The following is a 24,534-nucleotide window of genomic DNA, read 5'->3' as shown; positions in this document are numbered from 1 at the left end:
CAAAAAGAACAAAAAGTAGCTGCTGCACAGCTTCATACATCATTCAGCGCATCCCAAATCTGTCTCGAGCATTTTCATTAAGCTCGAGATTTAATGAGTTTAATTTATTCCTCGCTAATGACAGAGAAAGACACCGCATCTTGTGTTAATTAAAACTATATGAAATGCTGTGGATGAAATAGTTTTGCCCAGTGAGGGATCCTACTGAGGGAAAGATCATTTTCGAGTTAATAACTGCAAGTAGTTTGATTAAAGGGTTTTTCTTTCTTTCCAGGAATTAAATCAAAACAAAACAGAACATGTACACAAGGAATTAAATGATGATCCCGGGTGGCTCACGGAGGAGAGAGCGGGGCGTGGACAGTTTCAGCTCAAACCTTTCCAGGGAGACGGGATTCACTGAAACTAGGAGATGGAGGAAGCTCATTTTGATGAATGTGTTGAGAAACCGAGTGGCTCTGAGAAGAGCTGAGTTTAGCAAGAGCTTTGGAGGTAGACAGAGGATTTTCAGATTTTTTTTAAGCACATGTTGGGGAGTGCAGTTTGTTCAAAGGTCAGAGTGGAACGCATTTCATCAGATCATACCTAAGCCAAACACCATGGCATGATGGAAGAGGCTGTTCTTTGAAAAATCCTGACTAAATTTGTGTTTTGGGACATGGTCGAACACTTCTTCCCTCTGTGTAAAAGGCTTCCCACCACCAAGGTTACAGTTTTGTTTGTGTTTTTCTGTTGTTGTTTTTTTTAAATGTCTACATGGTAATAAAAGTTCTTTATCTCTGACTGGGCTCCAGCTGTCCAGTTGCATCACTCTCAGTGTAAGACCTCTTTGTTTGCCTTTCCAGACTTCTTCCAATCTTTGTGCAGGCAGATTTGCAAGTCTCAAGGCAAAAATGGGGGTCAAAGGTCATTAGCATATAGAAGCAGCCGCCTCAGGGTAGAGGGGACATCCTGGTTTCCAGGCCCCAAGGGAAACTGGGCTTTGTATTCTCAGGTCCATTTACACCCCCCTCTAGATTCAACAGGACACTGGGTCTGCAGGGTGATAAAAACTGAATGAGTGCAGCTATTTGTAATACCTCCCAACACAAATCACACACAAACTCTTAAGCCTGACTGATCGTGTTCGCCAACACATGCAGAAGCCAAAGTCAATTTCTACCACTTGTCTACTAAAATATGCACCTGGAGGTGCAGCACAAAATATACAAAGGGCATCCCAGCCAATAAATGCTAATGACTTTGTTTTTCAAGTCTCTCTCGCTCAATTTTAACACTAAAACAAGTTATTTCTCAGCGTCTTCATGAATTTCCACCAAGGTATCGATCATTAGGTAATGTCCTCCCCATAATGCGGCGGGATAATTTTTAGCTGATCACCGCACCTAAACAATAAACTGCGTTCAAACCCATTCATACAGCCTGAAGCACACAGCACCTGATAAAGAGAGAGAGACGTCTACTAGAAATTCCAGAGAGAGCAGAAATTCCCACTCTATCATCTCTGTTTGTCTGCAGGATGCAGCAGAACACTGGGTCAAACAGTGGAAATGCAAATCCATACATGCGAAGCCTGTGAGCTCACAGACAATTGCATAAGCCCATCCATCCCTAGTAGATTAACCTCCACTGATAACCACAGGCTGGTGACGTCAATGCTGCTCTGCCTCAGTGCTTACTCCACTCCTGCACCACCAGCACTACCATTCTTTATGTATGTGTGTATATCTGTATGTTAATGCTAAACAAATAGATAAGCTTTATCTGTAAAGACAGTAGTTGAGCTTTACAATTGTGCAGACAAAAGAGGTTGATTACTAATAAGTTGTTTAAAAAATCTGTTTTATATTGTTACTTTACAGCTTCACTATCCTCCTACTGATAATTATATTAAACATTAACAGTTAGCACAAGCAGCTATGGCGACAGAAATGACAGCTGACAGCAGCAAACACGCCACTTGTTTTAAGTTAAGTAGCCACAGGTGTGCAGTTTTTAGGTGTTTTTGTTGTGTTTTTTCAGAAGTGAGGGCTTAACGATCTACTTTTGGTTATAAGCTCCAGACAGTAATCTGGGGCTAAAATATCTTGAAGTTTGTCAGATATGACGTTTGGTGTGCACCACATTTACACAGGTTTCTACATCTACTCCCCCAAAAGAAACACCTACAAACCAGTGTCGGAATTAGTTTGTAGAAATAATAAAATAAATAAATCATTTGATTTTTTTTTTAACAAGAGAAGTGGAAGCTTGAAATCTCAGTTTTTTAAGGCGAAATAAAATTGCAATTCAAAAGTAATATACGTTCAAGAGCCTGACATAAAAATGAATCCGCTCCGGGTTTCCCTTTTACGCCCCCGTCCCTTAAATGAGGCCTTTGTTTTGAAGGTAAAAACCGGAAGGCGTGTCGGTAGTTATGTGTAGCCCAGCACGCAGGTTCAACACATCCTCTCAGTGTTCACAACAACTCCGCGGAGCCAGAAGGGGAACGTTTGAGGGCACTTGACAGCTTTCAGAGACTGCTATGACATCTCGCAGGTGAGCTGGAGTTTGCTTTTTAAACTGTCACTAATCCCACTGTAATATTTCACAGCCCGCGCGAGCCTGCGCGAGCCTTCTCAGATTATCACTGCACGAGCGGTCAGCGATAGAGAGACAGCCAGCTCGAGAGCAGGGCGCCTAAACTTTTTTCCCCCCCGTACCACAGACCCCGTTATTACTTGAAGCCTCGCCTTTCCAACTATATACAAAGAAACTATTATAGGCTTGTGTTTTAAATGTGAGTTTTCTCTGAGATATAAGACCGATTTTACTGCTCTAACCCGCCTGGAAATGCTTAAATGTTTAAAAGAAATTGGAAATTATATCAAATTTCGTGACCTGCTACAGTTAAATAACGCTCCTAAGCCTGGACCTCACTGTTTCCAGGCTGTTATAGTAATTCACATTTTCATTTTGTTTTTAGAACTACAATTTTTTTCCCCATTTGTTTCCGAGAAAGCAAATCCTTATTATAATAATAATAATAATGGATTGGATTTATATAGCGCTTTTCAAGGCACCCAAAGCGCTTTACAATTCCACTATTCATTCACTCTCACATTCACACACTGGTGGAGGCAGCTATCTCTTTATTGCACACACTTGGTAATAACTGGCAGTTCAGACTGAGGAAGAATAAGTGAACTTTTGTTTTAAGAGTTTCTCTAAAAGCTACATGGAGTCAGGTAATCTAATTAATAAGATTGGAAGTGCCAGTTGTGCTAGAGGTGTCCTTTCCTATAAATACAGGCATGGAAGGTGTGCAGTTCTTGTGAAACACTCTCATAGGATTGTAGAAAAGATTCACAAAGCTGAAAAAGGCTAAATATGTTTCTAAAGATCTGGGTGTTGTTCAGTCCACAATAAGACAAATTTGCTTCACACATATAGGAAATTGTTGCTATACTCCCTCAGAGTTGGTACCGTGCAAAGATCACAATGTGCCATCCTGACAGAAGTGGAAAAGGTAACGATATAAGACGACAGCAAATGGGAGTTTGGGTTAAAACATAGAGAGATACCAGTAAGGAAACTGCTCATCAAAATGCTGTGTCTAAACTTTGAAGGAAAAAAAAGAACTAACAAAAGGTTAAGTTTTGCCAGCTGTGATTACTAAGTGGATTTAATAATGTGTACGTGAATTGTACACGTGTGTTGTTAGTTTACTGACAGTATTTGTCTGTAACGATCTTTGCGACTTTTATAGTCTAATCTGTTTGATGGGGACAGGATTGCCTGCTTTCCATGAATTAATACTGAGGCAGACATGTCACAAAAAAAACCCCTTGGGCTGGATAATATGGATCACATGTACATCTGTGGACTAGTAATGATTTGTAGATCCTCCTGAATGATTTCTCTGGCTTGAGACGGGAAGATTTAAGTACTGCAGCAGGCAGGCTGTACTAAGGGCTATAAAAACAAATGGGTTTATTGTATGCAAAGTGTTAGATTTGCTCATGGATGATCCTCTCCAGTTTCTTCTTATGGTTATTTTTGAGGCATTTCACATACTATCGAGAAATTAATCTATTATAAGAGACTTGAGATGGGGAAACAGCTTTTCTATACAAGGTGACTGCTGACATTTTTGTTTTTCCCCTCGTTTGCCCATGATGGCTGTTGTGGAATCAAGAAAATGCAATGTTGGCAGCTAGATTTTACTGTTGATACTGATAGGTTGGATCATGTTAAATTGGTGGCAGACTTTCAAAATGAAGAAAATGTATTTACACTTGAAAGATTCCACGTTCGAGACTATGAGGAGACACAAACCCAGTCTTGGGAAGGCATGAGTTAGTGTATTACTAGCACCGGTCCCAAACCCGGAGAGATGGGAGGGTTGTGTTGGAAAGGGCATCTGGCAGAAAATCTGTGCTAACATGCAGATCCATCCGCTGTGGCGACCTCTTGGGAAATGAGGGAACAGCCAGCTCCTTCATTTGTACAGCACTTTTCTAAGCTGCAAACACAAAGTGCTGTCCATAGGCAGCATAACGGTAAGAAACAACCATCAGTGAAATAAAAGAAAAAACACGAGCAATATGCAAGTACACAATTAAGCATATAAAATAACTTTACAAAACATCCAAAAGGCAGAATAATAAATAAAAAAAGAAACTAAAAATTATGGGTGTATTGTGGAAACAGAAAACTTGTTGTCAAACAAGAAGGCAAGTGTGTTTAAAAACTGTCTTAAGATAGGACTTCAAAGCAGAAACTCTTTCGGCAGATTGAGTACTAACTGGAAGACTGCATTAAAGTGGAGGTGCCAGTACAACAAACACTGTGTCACCCTTTGACCTTAATGTGGACTCTGGAACGGCTAGCAGAACTAGCCCAGCAGATCTAAGAGGCTTTTTTTTGGATAGTAAGGAATTAAGAGTTCATTACTGTACTCTGGCATCGGGCCATGGAAAGCCTTATAGGTCATGAGTAGCCTTTTAAAAGAAACTGGTAAGCAGGAAGTTACAACTGGTTTTCTTCAGAAGTCTGGCTGAACAGCTTGAAGCTGAGTTACGCAGGTTTTCAGGTAGAAAAGCATGAATAATTTTCTACGCCACTACAAGATAAATTTGCTCTGATCTGTGGAAACATGCTTGAGTTAAAGCTGTGCACAGTTTGCCTTTTCATTGTTTGGCCAACCGTCTAATGCTTTGTTTCATATTAACTCATGTTTCATACTGCTACTATATGCTTCAGTATATATTATTTACTAGCCATTACAGTTGAACTTTTGCTTAAATAAAATATGGCGGTGGTGATGTTGCAGCACCTGCATCCCTTGCACTTGTAGTTCTAGTTAGACCTTGGTATGAGAATATACACACCGTGCACAGTTTTGTTTATAATAGTGCGGTGTTTGTCTCAGCTTTGCATAAGCAGTTGAGTAAAATTGAAATCTATGGTAAACTTGGAAAAGTTTGGAAAAAAACTGTTGCGGTCATGTTGGCGAGTCCATTCAGTTTGATGTCCCCCCCTCGTTATTTATTTGGTTTTGAATAAACACATAAAGAGCTTAACCAAACAACGTGTGCGCACATGGAGACTTAAAGTAGATGAACCACGTCTGCAAGTTAAAATAGAACCAAAAGACAAGTAATAGTTTGGTAACTCACTTTAAAATTTAACTCGTATCCCAAACACTGAATATGCTTCGGATTACTGGATTAAATTAGTTTTGGATAGATTGTGTCTAGTGATGCTCTAGAATTTCAGTAGTGCTAGCCAGTTAATTTCTTCAGTCAACACGGGTGGGGAAAAAATGCTGTCGTTTCTGTTTTTAGGCTCAAGTTCATTATTTTTCATGCAGCCAAGTTCTTGCATTTTTACAGACATTAGCAAAAATCATAATGAACAATTGTTAGTTAGCGGACACTAGCGGCAACTAAGTCCAATTTCTCTAGAGGTCAATGCCACCAGGCTAAGAGGAAGGAGAAGAAAGCACTGAGCACTGAGGTTAAAGCGGTTTTTATCTCTGCCAGTTTCTATGCCTTGCCGCTGGTTGTCCTACATACACTGCAAAAACTCAGAATCTTAGCAAGTCTTATTTCTAGTCAAAATAAACTCATCACACTTAAAACAAGACAAAATCAACTGAAAAGTAACATCTCAGTAAGATACATTAACTTGTTTTTAGACAGTGGATCTTGAAACTAGAAAATTTTCACTTGTTCCATTGGCAGATTTTTTTCACTTAATACAAGATATTTTTGCCTGAAATAAGAGAAAAATCTGCCAGTGGAACAGTGAAAAATTTATAGTTTCAAGATCTACTGTCTAAAAACAAGTTAATATATCTTACTGGGATGTTACCCTTTAGTTCATTTTGTCTTGTGATAAGATTATTTTGACTAGAAACAAGACAAATATACTTGCTAAGATTCTGAGTTTTTGCAGTGTATGACTGCTGCTCCGCAGCTCTGTTCTGAACTTCCTGAGCTGAAATACCACAGGGGAACAATACTACAATACGTGCCATCTAACCAACCCACTCTGTTGTTGATGATATTACTCCGACACCCCATATCAGGAAGGGTTTTAGTTCATAATAATATTGTGGCGGTCCGGAGTTTCCATGTATTTTGTTATTATTTCACTGCAGGTCTGTGGCGGTTAAATCATAGAGGAACGATCTGTACTGTCCCTCATTGTGACTGTACCATAAATTTAACAATCATAAGGCATTGTAATGAGTTCAGCATAACTGTGGGCCCAGAGAAAGATGTAATGATGAATCACTTTACATCGCACTTCCATTTCTGTTTTGCCAGTTGCGTCTGTGTTGCAAACTCTTTCCACTATTGGAAACCACCTCTGCCCCTCTTTTGTTTATGGAACAGACCTCGTCTGTCACTGAAACTCATTTGACCAGCTGAGAACAGTGAGTCAGTTTTTTCGATAAGCCGACAGGAAAACAACAGCCCATGTGGAGGAATAAGATAGCACTGCCAACATTTCCATGAGTGCTCTGAACACACTTTTTTTTTTTTCTTCTTTAAAACCAGATACATGCTTTTATTTTATTCATTTATTCAGGCGCAAAACAATGCTAATAGACTACACTAGACAAAACATTACATGCCTGCGGTCTTTGAATCCCACATTTAAGGGTAACCTGCTTAAAAAGCAGAAGGGACATGTTTGTTTTTTTTTGTTTTTTTTTTTTAGGTAAATGCTAAATATTTGATGTCTAACGTATCAGAGCCTCATTCCTCCCAGACTCATAGTTGTGCAAATCCGAGCTCAGCTTTGATCAGGTTAATACCACCGCTACCACTTCTCTCTGTAGATAGCAGACTTTGAATATTAGTCACGCTTATCTCATGATTCAGTTAAAAAGTGCTTTCTCTGGTAAAAGGTAAGCTGGAGAAGATTAGTTAGTGACTCCCCTCTGACTAATATTAACCATCTAACTATAACGTTTCACACTGACACTGTAGCAAACTGGGGATTTGATAGAAAGATAAATCCCACATGTCTGTTCATTGCTGTCGTGTTAGCTATGCTTGTCTTAATTTGGACAGATTTCAATCTGAGCATATCAACCAGTTACCAATTTTCTTATCAGCCAAGTGATCCTGCAGTCTGTTAGACATGTAGAACATTAGCAAATGTGGATTAAAACATGCAGAAAGTCGTGTGTGCAATATGAATCTATGTAGTGTTAACCGCCAACCTATTTCAAGCTTACAGGTCTTAAACATGAATTACATTTAAACTAGCATTCCCTGGGTTTTGCATAGTAAAATGAGGTGCAGTAAATCTTAGCAAAGTATCAACACAGGCTGCATTTGCATTAAATGATAAGCTTGTGATTGATAACATTTTCCTCTGGAATAAATGCCTAAAGCAAGCCAGTGAGCAGTACCTTATAAACTGTTAAGCCCCTTTAAATTTGTTTGCTTTTATTGTAGCGTGAGAGAGAATATCTCATAAACCATTTTATATTACCATTTTGTTATTTAAAGATAAAAAGCGAGGCATTTAGAATTGCTTTTTCTACATATTTTTTGCCGTTCACAGTAACAAATCTGGCATTTAGTGATTATAGTAATTGCCTTCCATATCTGCTTCTGTGATTTCTATATGGTTTAAAAAAGAGGCTTGCATATGTCTGTGGAAAAAAACACAAGTTATTGATTAACCACTAATGTTTGGTGCTTTTACCGAGAGCTTCCCAAGTCCTATTTAGTTGATGTAAAACTCTATCCCCTGTGCTACAGTATAACTTGTTTTTGCGTGCTTAGAGAATTATGATTGCCCTCAGTTATTTTTAACAGTTTTGCTTATCACAACAGGCAATTTTGTAATCAGTGAGTTATGTTTTGGCTTGTATGTGTAAGTAACGTTGCTGTTTTGTTTTTTTCATTCATACGTGGGCACAGTTTTTCTTATTCTGCATTTTCTACTACATTGAAAGGACTTGTTCTACACAGAAGGGAATTATTGAAGTGGGTTTTTCACCTCATGTAAATACTCCAGATCATCAGCAGGGCTAAAAATAACTGCAGTGTTACCAAAATCCACACCCCAGGCTTGTCTGTGACCAATATAGTCCTAGCAGAGGCTTTCATGCTGCACTGTGGCTACTAAGTATATCACCTTTTTGTCAGCAGGCCTAGACAGGCATGCTTTAAATAGCCTATATTGAACATGAGACATTATGTAAGAGGATAGAGTGGTGGCTGGATGCACACTAGGCTTGTTTCCCCACAAGCTGCCCAAGGCTTAACCTGCAGCTCCCAGCTGCCCCCGTCTCTCCCACAGTACCACCACTTTTTACCTCTACTTTCCTGTCGACATCTCGTCAGATATATACCAGACTATTTGAAATCTCATTCTCATTGTGTTGTATCTCCTCTCCTCACTGCCCAAGGCCAGATGCAGGGAAATGGGGCGTCTGGTGGTTGTCAAAGGCAATCCTATTCTTGGAAAGCCCTGAGTCACTCCTGTAGTCATGAACGAGGCTGGTAGAGAATATGGATAAGGCTTTATAGACGCGGCATGCTGTTGAGTTTGCTTTCAAGACTTTTCAGAATTCACTCCTATATAAATTCATCTTAAACAACATAATTTTGGGGACATTGTTTTTCATTAGTAGGGGAGTTGCTTTGAAGTAGTCTCTTGAGTTTAGATGTGTGCTGTACTACTGTAACAATGTGGCCATTACATACTTTTTTCTTTTCTTTTTTTAAAGCAGGGACTTAACATTGTATAAAGATGAACATTTTTAATTGTCAGTTTTAAAGTGGCCCTTGGAAAGATATTTACAATTTGACATACTTCTGGTATGTAAGAAGCTGTGATCAGGAGATAATTTTGCACTTTATTGCGCATTATTCTGCTAGTGTGTCTGTAATTTAATGCTTTCATTTGTACATTTTAAATCTTCAAACTTAACATGAATCTATGGGCATCAGAAGAAAAGTAGTACTAGGATCTCATGAGATAAATTGGGCAGCTTTGAATCTCAATGGTTTTCTACTAGACTACCTAACCCCTAAAATGGTGTGTAGTTTTTGCACACACATTTATAGCTCTGACTGCATATCCCACATACACTGTGAACAGAGCAAAGTATGAATTTGTCTTTGGGATGATATTTACAAACTCCCAAAACAGCTTATGTGGTTACAGGTGCTTTGTTTTATTAGTCACTCTTTAGGTGGTTATTTGTTTAACCCCAAGTAGTTTGCATTCATAATAGTATTTGCAGATACTAGACTGATAATAATTAAAGTAGATTCAGTCAGATTATACAGGTCCTTTCAGATTGTTGTACAATCTAAAATTCACTGTAAGGTAGTTAAGAGTTGAACTGCAGCTTTTGTTCTCTGCATTTATTTTCTAACTCATGTGTAAAGCTTCCTGACCCACCCATGTGAAATTAATAGGCTAATGGCATACTGCTGAATTGGCTGGATTGAGGGCTTTAGCTTGGCGATGACTAACTATGATCTGGTGTAACTACGGCATGTTTAATCTCCAGGCACAGGCAACACAGCTGTTGTATTTAGCCTCAGACAAGATGGTGAGGACCCCGTAGCCAGAGAAGGCTCTATTAGCTTTAGGATCAGAGTGAACTCTAGCGTGAGACCCTCTGACCTCTGAGGGTACAACTGGGGCACAGAAAGTGAGACTGAAGGGAGAACGGCAGATGGTGGTTTACCAGTCAGCTAGGGCTGCCACAAACGATTATTTTGATAGTCGACTAGTCACCGATTATTTTTGCGATTAGTCGACTAATCAGATCATCATCCATTAGACGTAAAACTACAGCTTATTGCACCAGCAGCATCTGCTCTTATATAACTATCATTAGCTTACAGCTTTAAGTGTTTAAGGTCTGTGCTAACTAAAAATAAAGACAAGATGATAGTTTATTAAATTTTAATGAAATTTGCAGATTGTTTCGGTGAAGTTTAATAAACTCCTTGCTATCTAAAATATAACAGGACACTGGAGTATATTCTGGAGCATCTCACACTTCTGATAATCAGCTGTCTGCTTGACGTTTATTCAGCTGTGTAAAAACTATAACTTTAATCTCAGACAAACTGATTTACTCAGGAACAAATAAAATACTAAAAAAAAAAAGCCAAACAATAACATTTTAAGTTATCTAAGTGACTCATATTTAACCTGAGTAGCGAAAGACGGCGGTGGGTTTGCGGAGAGTCCGGTGTTCTCACGGCACTAGTGAGCCTAGCCCCCGGCTCGCTAACGAGCTAGTGGGTAACAGATGTCTTCGAAAACGTCGGAGTGCTTTTGAAAATATGTGGTGTCCTGATAAACTGAGCAGATATTTGAGGTTTACACAGCTACATTCTCGCCTGAAAATATGTTAAACGTTTATTTTGTGACCCAGAAAGAATAATAAGAGTAACATTAAAACTAACTAGCTGCCGCCATTGTTGGAAACTGCGCTGGGCCGCGCTATGAATTCTGGGACACAGCTTCTTCTTCTTCTTCGGGGTTTAACGGTAGCTGACATCCTTGTACATGCAATGCTGCCATCTTCTGTTTCAGTCCGTTATTACACTCTTAAATCCTGCCACTTATTCCTGCGTCTTTTGTGATCGTACAAAGTTTCAAACGACGCGTCGACTATTAAATCAGTCGTCGACGATTTTGATAGTCGACGTAATCGTGACTAGTCGACAAATCGTGGCAGCCCTACAGTCAGCTAGTGCCTGTCACGTTCATCTAAGGTGGCAAAGGAGGGAAGAGGGGGTGGGGACGTGGGGCTGCTGATAGCACTGACGGGTGCTGGTATCAGGCCCGCTCATGCTCATCCAAATCCCAGATTAAAGCCCCCCTCCCCCTTGTCTACTCTTCCTCTTGCACATTATCTCTCTCACTCTCTCTCTCACACACTCTTACAAAGCACCCCCTCCACTTCTGTCGTCTCTGTCTCACTCAGTCTAACCCAGTAACACTTTTAACACTTTTTTACACCCTTCCCGCTTTCGTCTCTATATCTCCTTCTCTCCCTCCCACCCTCCCTTGTGTAACAGTGCCCAGTGCTGGATTACTAAGCTCTGAGGCTGCTGAAGCAAGGGGCTGTGGCAAGCTTCGACCACAATGGTGAGGTAGGGCAGAAATGATCCCATTCAGCTTGTCTTGTATTATTTATTTTTTGTTTTCAATAGGAATGTCCCTAACCCTGCTTTAGCACATCCTCTTCCTTTTAATAATGCCTTTATATCTATAGTTTTTATTAATTAAATGCATTGAAGAAAGAATTTAAGTATAACATGGAAACTTGAAAGCATGTGGAGACCTGGCAGTTAATAACTTTTTTTTTAAATGTGTGCATACAAATGCAATATTGCCTTGACATAACTGATGCAATGTGTCAATGTGAAGTTAAGAGGTTAGAAGTACACTCTAGTTGTTACAAATGTTGTTGAATTGTTTGTGTCTTGGGTTTTTGTATTGTTTTTGGGGTTTTTTTGTATTAGCACAGAGGGGGAGGTGCACTCTTGCCTCTGTAAACCTGGCACAGTGAACAGTCTGCTGTAATTGCTTCTGTTGTTAGCGATATTTGGTCCAGCCCATTTCTATTGTTGTGATAACTTGTGGAGTTGCAGACATGCTCTGATGGATTAGAAATGGATTAATGACATAAGGTATTTGTGTCCCACTGATTTTATTTTCAGTATAAATCTGCATAGGATTAAAAACAATACCACAAATCTGTCCACCACCCATGACCTGTTATTGGCTCCTCGTTCTAGTAACCTAAAGGCACTGGCCGGCTCTGCTTGTAACTATTCCCATCCCTAAATAAGTAACATGATATGATACAAAAATGTTTGGTTAAATGCTCTTACAAATAATTTACTCTCATGGCAAAAGGAAAATTACCAGCGCACTCAAAAACCACAGGCTTTTAAAAATTTTTTTTTTAAAGGAATCTAATTTGTAACAAAATAATGAAAGCTTGAATTACAGATGAAAAATGTACTCCTGCACTTTCTGAAGTTATTATTAAAAATATTTAGCTGTCAAGTGAGTCACACTTACATTTACTTTACATTACCTTACATTACATTTGACGGCCTCCAGCTCCAGCAACTTGGACTCCAGCTGGCCACTGTCGTTCTTGTTCTGCTCTACAGTCTCTGTAGCAATATATAAACCAATTCTCAGCCTGCTGCAGTTGCTGGTTAGCATTGCTCTCTAAGCGGATCCCCAGGGAAGTATAAAGGCTGTTGTCACCAGCTGTAGTTCAGTATGGTGAAGCTGGAGACTAACAGTAGGATGAGAGACTCACTAGAGGGGCAGCTGAATATTCAAAACAAGAGTGGGGGTGGGGGGAATTATCCATTGTATTCTTAGATGGCCAAAGAAATAAAAATAATAAAATCCTAAAATAAGTCACCATACATACTTGCACAGCCTTCCCAAGTAATATTTGTGTGAAAAATACTATATGTGTAGTGAGGTCCCCTGACGCGTTCTCAAAGATGCTGGGAAGAGTCGATCAATCTCAAGACTGGGTGCTGTCTTAACCTTAGCTGTCTTTCCTGCGTGCAACATTTAATCCATATAAATGGGTCATTGCTTTGATTCTGAAAGTATGTTTACTATAGTTGCCTAAATAATTCACAGAGATATAGTTAGTTTTTATATTGTTATTTATATATTTAAAGTTTTAAAAAGTTTAAAAAAGAATCTATTGGACTAATTTCAACCATAACAGTTCAGTGCTGTGTTTTATCATCAGTACCAAAAACATTAAAGAACTTGGTTAATTAGGCCGTCTTTTTGAGGTTTTGTTCTAACAACTTTTTGTTGAATTGAACAGTACATGACAAACATGTATGGAGGAAGGCAAAAATGAAATAGGCTAGATAGGCTCTTTTAGCCTGAAAGTTTGATTATATTTAAAAGGGAATATCATTATTGTGTTGCCCGTAACAGTTTTCCTGTTTATAATATATTTATTTATTTTTTTGCTATCTGGAGACAACATACTCGGCCAGATGAATGTGCTACGTTAAGTATTTCAGATATTACTTTTATCAGTCTCCCACTGCCCTTGAGTCATTTCCTGTCTGTCCATGTTTAATATCCCCAATAGGCTTGCAGAGATATTTAATGCTACAAGGAATGCCTTGTCCAGTTCACCCTCTACTCTTGTACGTATTTATGACAAATCCTCATGTAAACATTTCCAAGTTAGTTGTAAAGTCTCCCCTATGATCTGTCTGCTAGCATGAACGTGTTGTAGTGCTGCTTTGCCCCCTGGTAAAGTTAAAGAGGGAGGCCAGGTTTAGTCTGGGTCAGATGTCTGTCAGATGGCTGGTGTGGTCTGTTAGCTGCAAGTGGTCAGGTTCAGGTCTTGGCTGAGGGTCTCATTTTCACTGGACATGAGTCTCTGTTCACATGAATTCATAAATTTTAGGTTTTTATGTCATACTGGTCTGTTTACATTGAAGACCCCGCCCAACATACACAAGAATAACAACAACAACAAGGTTGTTAGTTTCTGTCATTTATCACGCCCTTACATTTGGCATCATTACCCCTGCACCTGTATTGTCTGCTTCTCACCCCACCTGTCTCTCCCACACTCTTCTCATGTTTCTCCACTGTCAAAGCAGGTCAGGCTACTCTGTGGTGTAGATGCTGTCAGTTTCACTTCGTGACTTAAATAAAAATCAATATCTAAGACTGTGTATAAAAGGAATTTCATCCTTTTAAAATGTATTAAATTTGATACTTTTTTTCTCCTCAAGTTAGTAAAGCCTAAAGCCCCAAGAGCAGGCTTACCTATCCTCGTTACCGTGGTTTCAAGTTATTAAGGAAATTAATAGAAAGCACTGTGTCGCATAACTCGAGCTGAGATTCAGACCCTGCAATAGCAGTGACCACAAAAGTATTCTCATGTGTATTTGCCGCTCTCAGGTGACACAAGATCTGCTGAGCTGACACATGAGTTTTATTTTTATCCTACTGTCATGAGTTTGTGTCATACAGTGTACAAAAACGGCAACGCCTAAATGCTCGCCCGCTGTTAAAGCTTTCAGATATTATCTTCTCAGGAATAATGCAGTTAAATGATTGTCCAATTCATATTCTCTGTGTGCAGTGGGAGTGAAGAGCACTTGGTTTTCAAAGTATTAATATACAACCTTTGGTGTCGTGCCCGGAAGTCTTGGTTATACTGTTGCCAAGTGCTAGATCATGTGCACAATAATGGTAATTTATTCATGTGTATAAATCAGTTTCACTTTATTGTAAGTAACGAGGTCTCTGTTTTGACACTGTTGTTTCTCTTGGAGGACTTGACTCCTGAATGTCTCCTTTGACTATATAGCACTGAAAGATTGTCTGCTGGGACTTGAACTACAGTGCAGAGATTAATATATATTGACAAAGACGTGTGATAGATATCACCATTTTTCAATAATTTTCAAAATCTTGGCTACCTGAAGTCATGTGACACTTTTGTGAAATGCCTTTTTATTTTAGGATTCATACTCATTTTGGAAAGTTTTTTTTTTAAAATATCTAATCCAGATGAGATTGTACCTGTGTGCCAGTTTTCGTTGCTCAACCTCTGATCATGTATTAGTAGTTTGTGGGCTGAGAAATGAATTTCATGTATTATAGGAAGAGAATGACGTTGTTATCAGTGAAGTTTGGAGAGCTTTTACGCTCTTGCCAAATGTGTTGACATTTCTGAAAATGGCACGGTTTTTGGAGCCTGTTTATAAAAGCGATTATGTCACTGAACCACTGCAATTTTTTGTGTCACCCATGATGGACCACAAAGTACTGTTTATTTATTCTATTTCATGTCAGTTTTGTCAGCTCTCTGTACTTTGATACAATAATGCAGTCCTGGATGGCTAGTGGTGCGTTGGATTAGCCGGCAATGGCACACATTAGTTGGGGAGGTTTAACCCAATGATCCCTGCTTAAACATGGGCTCTAAATCCACACAGCTGATATACAGCCATTCACTGGGACATTACGGCACTACCTTCTCACTGCCTCTTTAATACTAATGACACACAAGGAGTTGTATTTTTCATTTGTTTATAAAGTCTGCTTTCCTTAACAAAAAGGTTTGGTGCATCGATCACAACTTTCAGAGGTATTAGATGAAGCGTTATTGAAATGCACAACTGCAAAAGGCTGCAAATGCATTTCTAACAACCGACGTATTAATCACTAAGAAAAAGGCAAACTGTCTACAAGTGGAGAATATTCAGTACAATATCAGAATAAGAAATGTTTGATAGACAAAACCTACAAAGGAAATCACACCTCTAGAAATAAACTGAATTATTTCATACCTTTCTTGGATGTGTTCCATGAACAGATGAGAGAGTTGAAGTTATGCTACACATTAACACTTAAATCTCATCTTAAATGCAAAGCATGATGGAGGAAGCATCATGCTTTGAGGATACTTCAGGGCCTTGTAATCAGCAACAGAACTAGTAATTAAACCGTAAAAGATCTTTTTCTTTTTTTTTTTTTTTTTTCCCCAAGTACACATTGGTTATAAAAGAAGAAAATGTTTGTACTCTTAAGCTTGAACATAACCCAGTTCACATGTTGTGACATAAGCTGAAGAAACATGTTTAATCAAAAATATTCCAGAAATGGTTTCAAAAGCAACAACAGGAAACATCTGATGGTGGTGGTTGTTATTAGTGGGGGTTTTACGAGTCACTAAATTCAAGAGTTTACTTTTTTCCAGTGTGCTCACTGACTGATTACACTGTGAGTTCAAGAAGCATGAAATGTATATTTGTGTTCAGCCAAACTATTTCCATATTGCCACCTAAGGTGAAGCCCACACTACATGTTGTATTCCTGTTAGAAATCAATTCTGCAATCATGGTGAACCCAAAGTGTTCATGATCATTTTTCTTCTAACTGTACCTGAGAAATGGTCGGGATAAATATTTGCCTGTCATGTTTGGCAAGAGAGGAAGTAACATGCAATTATTAGCTTTGGCTTTGCAGAACTGTAAACTTTGGTGTCCTTCCTTTTCAAACCAGAACAGGACATACAGTTTGTATGTATTCATTGACTCATCAAGGAAGAACGTGTACTTTTTAAATAAGGCACACTGTATGCTAGTCCACCAGTGTCATGATAGCAGAAAGCAGTCATATAAAACATAGCTGAATTAATCAATAGAGTTTTTGTACAGTGTTGTATAAACTGTTGTAGGCAAAAGCCAGTTTTACAGTACATCCATTTTGACCACTCTATATAACAGGTCTGTACACCAATGGAGGTAAAGCACTGCAAGTCCATCAACGTTTTTGATGTAAAATACTCGAATATGTATGGCAGTTATATATGCACTGATTAGTCTTTTGTTTTTTGCCATTTCTTTGTGCACAAATATTTAGGTGGTTTCACCCCAACATTACCGGAATCGAGGCAGAGCAGCTCCTGTTGACCCGGGGAGTCCACGGCAGTTTTCTGGCCCGGCCGAGCAAGAGCAACCCAGGGGATTTTACCCTCTCTGTCAGGTAAACGTATCTGTGCTCCCCACTTAACCTCAGTGTTCTCAACAGTACCAAGTTAAATCCTCAAATGCATGGGTCTCCTGTCATATGGACAAGCTACTTGGTTGATTAGAGAGGCAAGTGATTATCTATGGAAAACACTGATTATGGTGTTTGACAGGGGCTAGTGAGGAAATGCACAGTGATTTAAAGGCAATCTAGCCATGTCTAAAAATAACTAAGCCTGTGTGACTACATGATCAAAAATTACACAAACAAACCTCAGGAGTGCAAAGGTAAGGTGCTCGGTTCAGCGAGAATTGTACTGGTCAGTTTTCAGCCTGAGAATAAGACGTAACACTGCACTGGTCTGAAAAATGTAGGATGTTAAATTCTCAGGAGAGACGAGGCTTTTCTGAGAAGAGTCTCAGAAACTGGTGTCTCAGCAAGTGTCTCCACATTTCGCCTGTGGGTAGAGAAATTGTATCAAACGGGAGTTGTTTTGCGCAAGTGTTTCTAAGAACATGTTGGATAACACTTTCCATGGTGTGATTTTTGTCAATTTTGACACTACACAACCAGAAAATCTTAATTTTGGACAGCAGGCTTAAATTAAAGTGAGTTAGACAAGCACAGAAAAGTGTTCACTCAAACTTGTCACTCACGCCTTATTTCTCTTAATCTCTTTAAGAACCACTGTGTGTAGTATTTGTGGTGTGGAGTTTCTGGTAAATAAACTGTGCACTACATGCTGTGGTGATTACGGAGAGCAGGAAACAAACTGAGACAGAAGAAGAGAGAGTTTGAAGAGTGGCTCTTCCTTGGCAACGGAAGCTTTTAAGAGATGGATCAGTCGGCCAAGCTCTTGGAAGAAAGCCCAGACGCATTTGTTACTGTGACTGTAGCTGGCAGTGACATTAGGCAAGGGAGAGTGTGTGAGCGAGTAAGAGGGAGAATGAAATGTAGAAAAACAGATGAAAGGGAAACGGGGTAGTTAGACAGGCAGTGGCTTTTAAAAGATGTTAAAGAGTGAGGGGCCTATTAAGGCTTTGACCTTCGCTGCCTGTGGTTTGTGTTTGCGGTGAGGTTGTAGTAAATGTCACACACAGGAAGGTCGGTGGAGTAAGTTGTAGCCGCAGCTTGTGATCTTGACAGACTTAAACACAGATGTATGCACAAAGAGGTCAAGTGGCCAAGCTGCAGAGACTCACCACCTGCTACGGAAGGTAGGTCACTTTGAACTAAGGGCAAGGAAGAGTCTGTGTAACTTCACAATAAAAACACTTGACAATTTAAAAAAGAAAAAAAAAAGCTGCTTGTTTGCCACCTACTGATCTCACTATACTATATGTTGAATGCAATACACAAAACAAAGTATGAAATTGAGTTAATTGTTTCACTTGAAGTTCATCTAAAACATAAAAACATTTTTAAGTAATGCAGAAAATATTAGAAATGGGAATAAAGGTTTATTTTGTGTTTATTACAAAATATGACTGTGCAAGCTTGTGCTAATTTTTAGATGAATCGCACAAAAAACCCCAGAGAGAACCAAATGTAGCTGCCTGGAAAGGCCATAATGACTCATGTCTGATTATCGTAATAGTCAGTCTTGGCATCTATAACTATATGAATATTGAGGTCCATCCCTCCCTCCCTGCTTATCTTTCCCTCCGAACATCATCTCCTCATTTCTCCCCTTTCTCCCATCTACTCTGTTCCACGAGGTGAACATAAGAAGGAGGGGGTCGGACATAGCCGCTTCTCTGAAGTCTAAAACGCTAATAAGAGCTCTTTGAGGGTTTTGAAAATGTAATCAGCTCAGAGTTTCAGAAAATTCAAAGATGGGGAAAGTTTGCGATGGAAAAAGTTTGGCCTTAATTTATATACGAGGCAAACTTTATAAGGAGAAAAGTCTGGTCAAGTTTTCTCCATCATTTTTCATGCTCTTTATAGCCTCTAAAGAACTCAAGGAGAAATTTTAAGGGCAATCTTAAGAGAGAATTTTTGCAGGGCAGATTACCACAGAGAGCGACTGGATTTTCTTCAAGCCTCTGTGTTATGTAATTCTAGCCTGGGTTTACTCAGATGTGTTTCCACTGCATCCATGCTATTTATAGTCAAGTTCAAGTAGCATTTCACCATTTATTGTTGTGGATACCAATCTGTGAATTTTAACTGCATTTGCAGAAGAAAAATATTCACACTATATTTAGTCAGCATGGGGAAAACGATCTTTTCAGCAGGTCTCTGTACTAATGTTCTTTCTCACTTCATGAGATTGCCTGGTTTAACACCCTCCGTTAATATTGGAGACTTAAAAGTTTGAAAAAGACATGCAGGTCAGCACAGAGAGTGACGCGACAGCCGAGACTGCTGTTGGAGCCGTTTTTAGCATTTCCATATACAATACCATAAGGATGCTGTCTACTCATGAATTATTGATGCTTACTTCCTCAGCTCGTGTTTAGACTTCACCTTCCTAATTGCAGTGGAAGTATAGCTATTGTTTAGTCCAGCGATAGCTGTTATGAACTGCCAGTAGTAGAAATGATTGTTGTCCATATGCTCAAATATTAGAGGTTGTCTTTGAGCTTGGATACCTTTTCCTGCTTATGAAAATGTAGGCTGACAGGCAGGTTTCTCAGTTGTTACAAGTCACTCTGCTATGGTGGGTTTTGTTTTGTTTTGTTTTTTCTCTGTTGGGACAGTCTCGAGATGTAGAAGATGCTTAAATACTGAAATTCTTTTTGGGACATATTTGTTTTTGTCTTTTTTTTCCTTTTTTTTTTCTTTTAGAAGTCCGGTTAATAGGGTGTAGTTGTACTGAAAAACACATAAAGAGGAACTGAAGTAGAGGCCAAAACTGTATCAACTTCAGGTTGATAAGTGTACTTTAAAAGAGATTTCTCAGAAGTGTCAGGATCTATTAGTGCAAAAATATTGCTTGGAATAGCTTTAGGGCAAACAAGCAATAATTTATGTCCTAGGCTTTGCAGATGGATAAGTATGTGGTTTTTAAGTAGTCCATTTCTCAGTTGTCTGTGTTTTGTGGACTTCATCTTGTCAGTGTATTAGTTTAGAAAAACTGATTTATATATTATTTATATTTAAAAAAAAAAAAAACAACCCTTCACTTTTATGCAGTGGTGTGGCTAGAATATGGAGACTAATACTGCACATGTGCAGTATTGTGATCTGGTAGCAGCTCTGGTTGTTAATAAGCTGCAGTTTAACAATGTGGTGATCAGATGTAGAGGAAGTGCAAATCATGTGTCTTTGTGCTTTCACTTGGGTTCCCTCCATGTAAACCGGCGCATAGCATAATCAAGGGCACTGTCATGTTGCATGCTCTCTGTGTTTTCAGCAAAAGGGGATTCTGGTGCAGCTTAAATGCAATTTTAATCAAGCTTTAAATCAAACTTACTAAATTTTACTGTGACTCACTATGTGTGTGTGTATATATGCTGAGTCGGTGAGTTAAAGATTGTAAAGGTTATGTATTTTGTCATCTGACTAAAAGCTAAATATTCTGTATTTTTGGGATAATTTGGTAAATTGGTCAGTAATGTTTGCTGCTCGGGAGCTTGGATCATGCATAGCGTTGTTTTTGTTGTTGTTACAAATGTTTTTAATCCTTCTTTCCTAGTTTAGTTTTCACTCTGAGCTTAAAAAACAAAACAAATAAACAAAATGAGTTGTGTTACTGCCCGTTTTATATTTGATGTTAGGTTATTAGGTCAGTGGGAAAAAAACAGCCAAAATCACTCATTGAAATTGAGGTGCATTAGTGTACTCCCATGTATGCTATCCTCTCTTTGCATTTTTGCATTGCTCTCCTCACCTTCCACCCGAGACACGAGAAAGCAGGAGCAGAGCATTTAACACGATGAGAAATCGATGCTTCTGATCTGTTCTTTTTAACTGACGTTGCTTTGAGTCATGTGACATGGCTACTTCAACCTTCCATTGTTTTGTTGCAACTTGCTGCTGGATTTCATGATCTGTCACATAAGCTTAACAGTGTTGATGATACATTTACTTTGTTAAATTTGAAGTGCAACACACTGTGAGACTCTGCTGGCATTGAATCTTTTACCATTTTTACCATAACGCTGAAACGTACAGGATTAAAATCGCAGCGGATCATTTTAAATGACTAATACAGCCTTTACTGAGCAATCCTTTTCTATTTAGAGTCCATCTGTCACACCTCTTGTATACATCACCTGTGATGTATCAAATGGATTGTTCAGTAAGATGCATTTCCAGGTCACAGGTAGGACATGTTGTTGGACACACTGATTTAGCATTTGAATTGGATAATAAACATTTAGTTGGTTTAATTCTCCTTGACTTTTCATTTTGATTTTCCTGCATGCTTGTTTTTGTTTTTAAATATTTTTAAAATAAATAATCATTTCATTTCTTTACATGTAAATGAACCTGATAAAATGAAGATTAAAAACAGTTTTCAGTTGTGTTCAGCAGCAGTAGGAGACTGTCTTTAGAATAGCTGTGCATGATGCGTTGAGGATATGGGCACCAGCTTGCTAGCTTTGCACGTAACTGCTGTCTTCTACTGCTGGATCGTTAACCATCCGATGCGTTTTGGAAGTTTTAATCAAATTTCTTATTTGTTCTTCTGCATCAGGATGCGACCTGACATAATTTGCACATTTGCTGATGTACCTAATAATTCATGCTGTATTTGTCAGGTGTTCAGAGTTACTACTTAATGGCAATAAATGTTATGGTTGTGAATGCCAGCAACTGTAATTATGCATGTACTCCTGTCAGAATGGTGACAGTGTTGGTTAATGTGTACTGGAACAGACTGGAGTGATCCAGAAACAAAACAAATTCTGTCCTGATCACTGAAATGACCAAAGCATTTATGACTTATATGGATTTCTTAAACAATGTCAGATTTTGAGAGAAGAGAATGAAAATGTGTTAGGATGCGTTTGCCTCATTACAGAGTTAATGGTGTTAAACTCTTAGAGAACAGGAGGCTTTGGCCGGAGAGTTGAGGAGGGGCCTGTAACGCAGCTATAGACCTGTGGCATCCTGCCAACAGCCACTAATAGAGCCATGAAGCAATTACCAGGACACACTGAGAGAGGGGAGTGGAGGGAAGGATAGATTATGGGACAGATAAATACAAGAATGGAGGATAGGATTAATGATATGTTGAGTGGGAGGATGGAAAGAAAGAAAAAAGGAATGTAAAATTCATTAGCACAACAAAAAAGTGATGGAGGGAAATGGGCTTTGTGCTATTTGATATGACCATTAACTGATAATCATTTTGAAAGAGAGAAGAGACTGCTGCATCTCGACCTGCAGATTAGATAGATGGTCTGTACTGCCTGACTAACTCCCCTGTGGTCCCTAAATCTGGTGGTGGGGGGGGGGCGTTGTGAGCGTGTGTGTGTGTGTGTGTGCGTGCATGTGTGTGTGTTGTCCTACTTAATATGTTTACAAAATGTTTTGTTTCTCTCTTGGGAAAAACTGTTGGACTGAATCACTGTTATGTAAATCTGCTTTACCATTTGCCATCTACAAAGTACATTTATCAGCTGAGGTGTTTTTTTTAGTTTTTTTTTTTATTTCTTCTTCACTTGCTTTCAGGAAGATGTATTATAGATCAGTACAGCATATGTGTCTGTGTGAGTCAGTGTGCATTCACATTCATATGTACCTATTCAAACCAGCCAGAGGACTTTGAATATGCAAAGTGGTACCAAATGTTTTGTGGCTTATCAGTATTTAAACTTGCCAGCTGCATGCGTTTCGTTCCTGCAATCACAGTACAGCCTTCCTCCAAATGGATATGAAAACTACAGGATTTAACTAAAAAAAAAAAAAAAAAAGATCATGCTTGCTGAGAAGATAAGTCAAAAATGTTTGATTTGAGATTAAATGCATCAGTTATTTGCAGTTTTGTGGTGTTCCTAGTCTTAATTATCTTGACATGGCTTATCAAAACTGCTTATTGAATTGTATATTTGTCATTTAAAAGCTTTTGCTATATAAAACAACGTGTTTAAGTTTGAAAAAGCCCCAGTTTGGTAAGTGATACAATTGGTAGATAAGTGCAGGAAAATAAAGGAGACAGGTGAAATGATTGCACTCTTTAGATCTTAAAATAGGAACGGCTTACTTGATAAGCTGGACGATTTATAATTTATATGCATTAATGCTTGGGGGAGGGTTTTTTTTTTTTTTTGTTTGTTTTTTTTCTTCTTCTTCTTTCTTTCTTCCCCCATCCTCCTCTGACCGTCCTTTTCCCGATGAGCATATACTCTGTATTTGTGTAGGTGGCTGTTTATGTGTTTGGTGCCTACATGTCTGCAGGGGAACCAGTGAAAGGGAAAATTCCACAGAGAAAAAAAATACTACTTTGGAGTGAGTCTACTGCTGTTTACAGTCATGATAAATAAATGATAATTGACTGAATTTCCTCTTTTTCTTTTCTTTTTTTTTTTTTTTTTTTTTTTTCTCCCGTCAGGCGTAAGGATGAGGTGACCCACATTAAGATCCAGAACACTGGTGACTACTATGACCTGTATGGAGGCGAGAAGTTCGCCACACTGGCCGAGCTGGTGCAGTATTACACTGAACAACAGGACCTCCTGCGCGAGAGGAATGGTGACGTCATTGAGCTTAAATATCCGCTCAACTGCAAGGACCCCACATCTGAGAGGTGCCAGTGCCAAAAAAGAATGAAATAGCCCTTTATTGTCATTGTACATGTAGAATGCCCACACATGCAGATAAATAATATTTGTACAGAGCTAACACTGAGAGAGAAGAGAGAGAAACGTCTGAGGTCAGCCTGATTACTTTTATTAAGACTTATAACTATATTCCTGGCCACAAACGGTTAACTCTTACTGTTATTGCTTCAGGGTGTTACACTACTGCATCTCATCCTGTCAGGAGAAGCAGTTAAACCACCTGAGAACCACCAGTGCAGTGGTAGAGGTCTATGTCAGTCTGTAGGGGGGGAAAAAACACTGTGGGCAAAACAATCTTTTAGAGTCAGGAGCATTGTTATATTATTTGTTAAGTATTATGTTTTTGAGATCTACTTTTCAGTGTAAGATTTACAAGTTGGATAAGAAAGCTGGCAGTGTGGTACAATGAATGAGTACCACACTGTAAATGAGTAGAAATAAAAAGATTAAATATTTAGCTTGATAAGATGTTAAAAGATTAGTATATTGTAAATATATGAAATGTAGTCGTAACTAAATTCAGATATTATGGCTTCAAAACAACCCCTTTCATTCATTGCTACAAGGATGTGTTTTTCATTAATTGCTAATATATGTGGCAATAAATTATTGCAAAGCAAAAACAGAGTCTCAAACAGGGTACTAAATATATATTTTTAAAACAAACAAAAAAAACAACATGGCAAATATCAGGTGACATTAAGTGACTCGTTATAATGATGTCAATTATAATTTGGGCTCAAATCGGCCATTAACTCAT

At 38.7% G+C, this 24,534-nt stretch overlaps 1 protein-coding gene across 2 annotated transcripts in view; it reads left to right on the top strand.

The window, feature by feature from the left end:
• The first annotated feature begins 2,406 nt into the window (after positions 1 to 2,406).
• Positions 2,407 to 24,534, top strand: part of ptpn11b (protein tyrosine phosphatase non-receptor type 11b) — a 35,040-nt gene continuing 12,912 nt past the window's right edge. For both annotated transcript variants that reach the window (XM_085393584.1, XM_085393583.1), the window contains exons 1-3: positions 2,407 to 2,538; positions 16,933 to 17,055; positions 23,546 to 23,740. In XM_085393584.1, the coding sequence (XP_085249710.1) occupies positions 2,525 to 2,538; positions 16,933 to 17,055; positions 23,546 to 23,740 (332 nt within the window). In that variant the 5' untranslated portion in view covers positions 2,407 to 2,524. The remainder of the gene's footprint in view (positions 2,539 to 16,932; positions 17,056 to 23,545; positions 23,741 to 24,534) is intronic.

This window comes from Rhamphochromis longiceps, linkage group LG20, assembly GCF_057381845.1.
Source record: "Rhamphochromis longiceps isolate RC_006_pf linkage group LG20, R_longiceps_female_GT1.1, whole genome shotgun sequence".
NCBI lineage: Eukaryota > Metazoa > Chordata > Actinopteri > Cichliformes > Cichlidae > Rhamphochromis > Rhamphochromis longiceps.
Note: the sequence above shows the minus strand (reverse complement) of the source record. Positions and strands in the feature narration are given on the sequence as shown.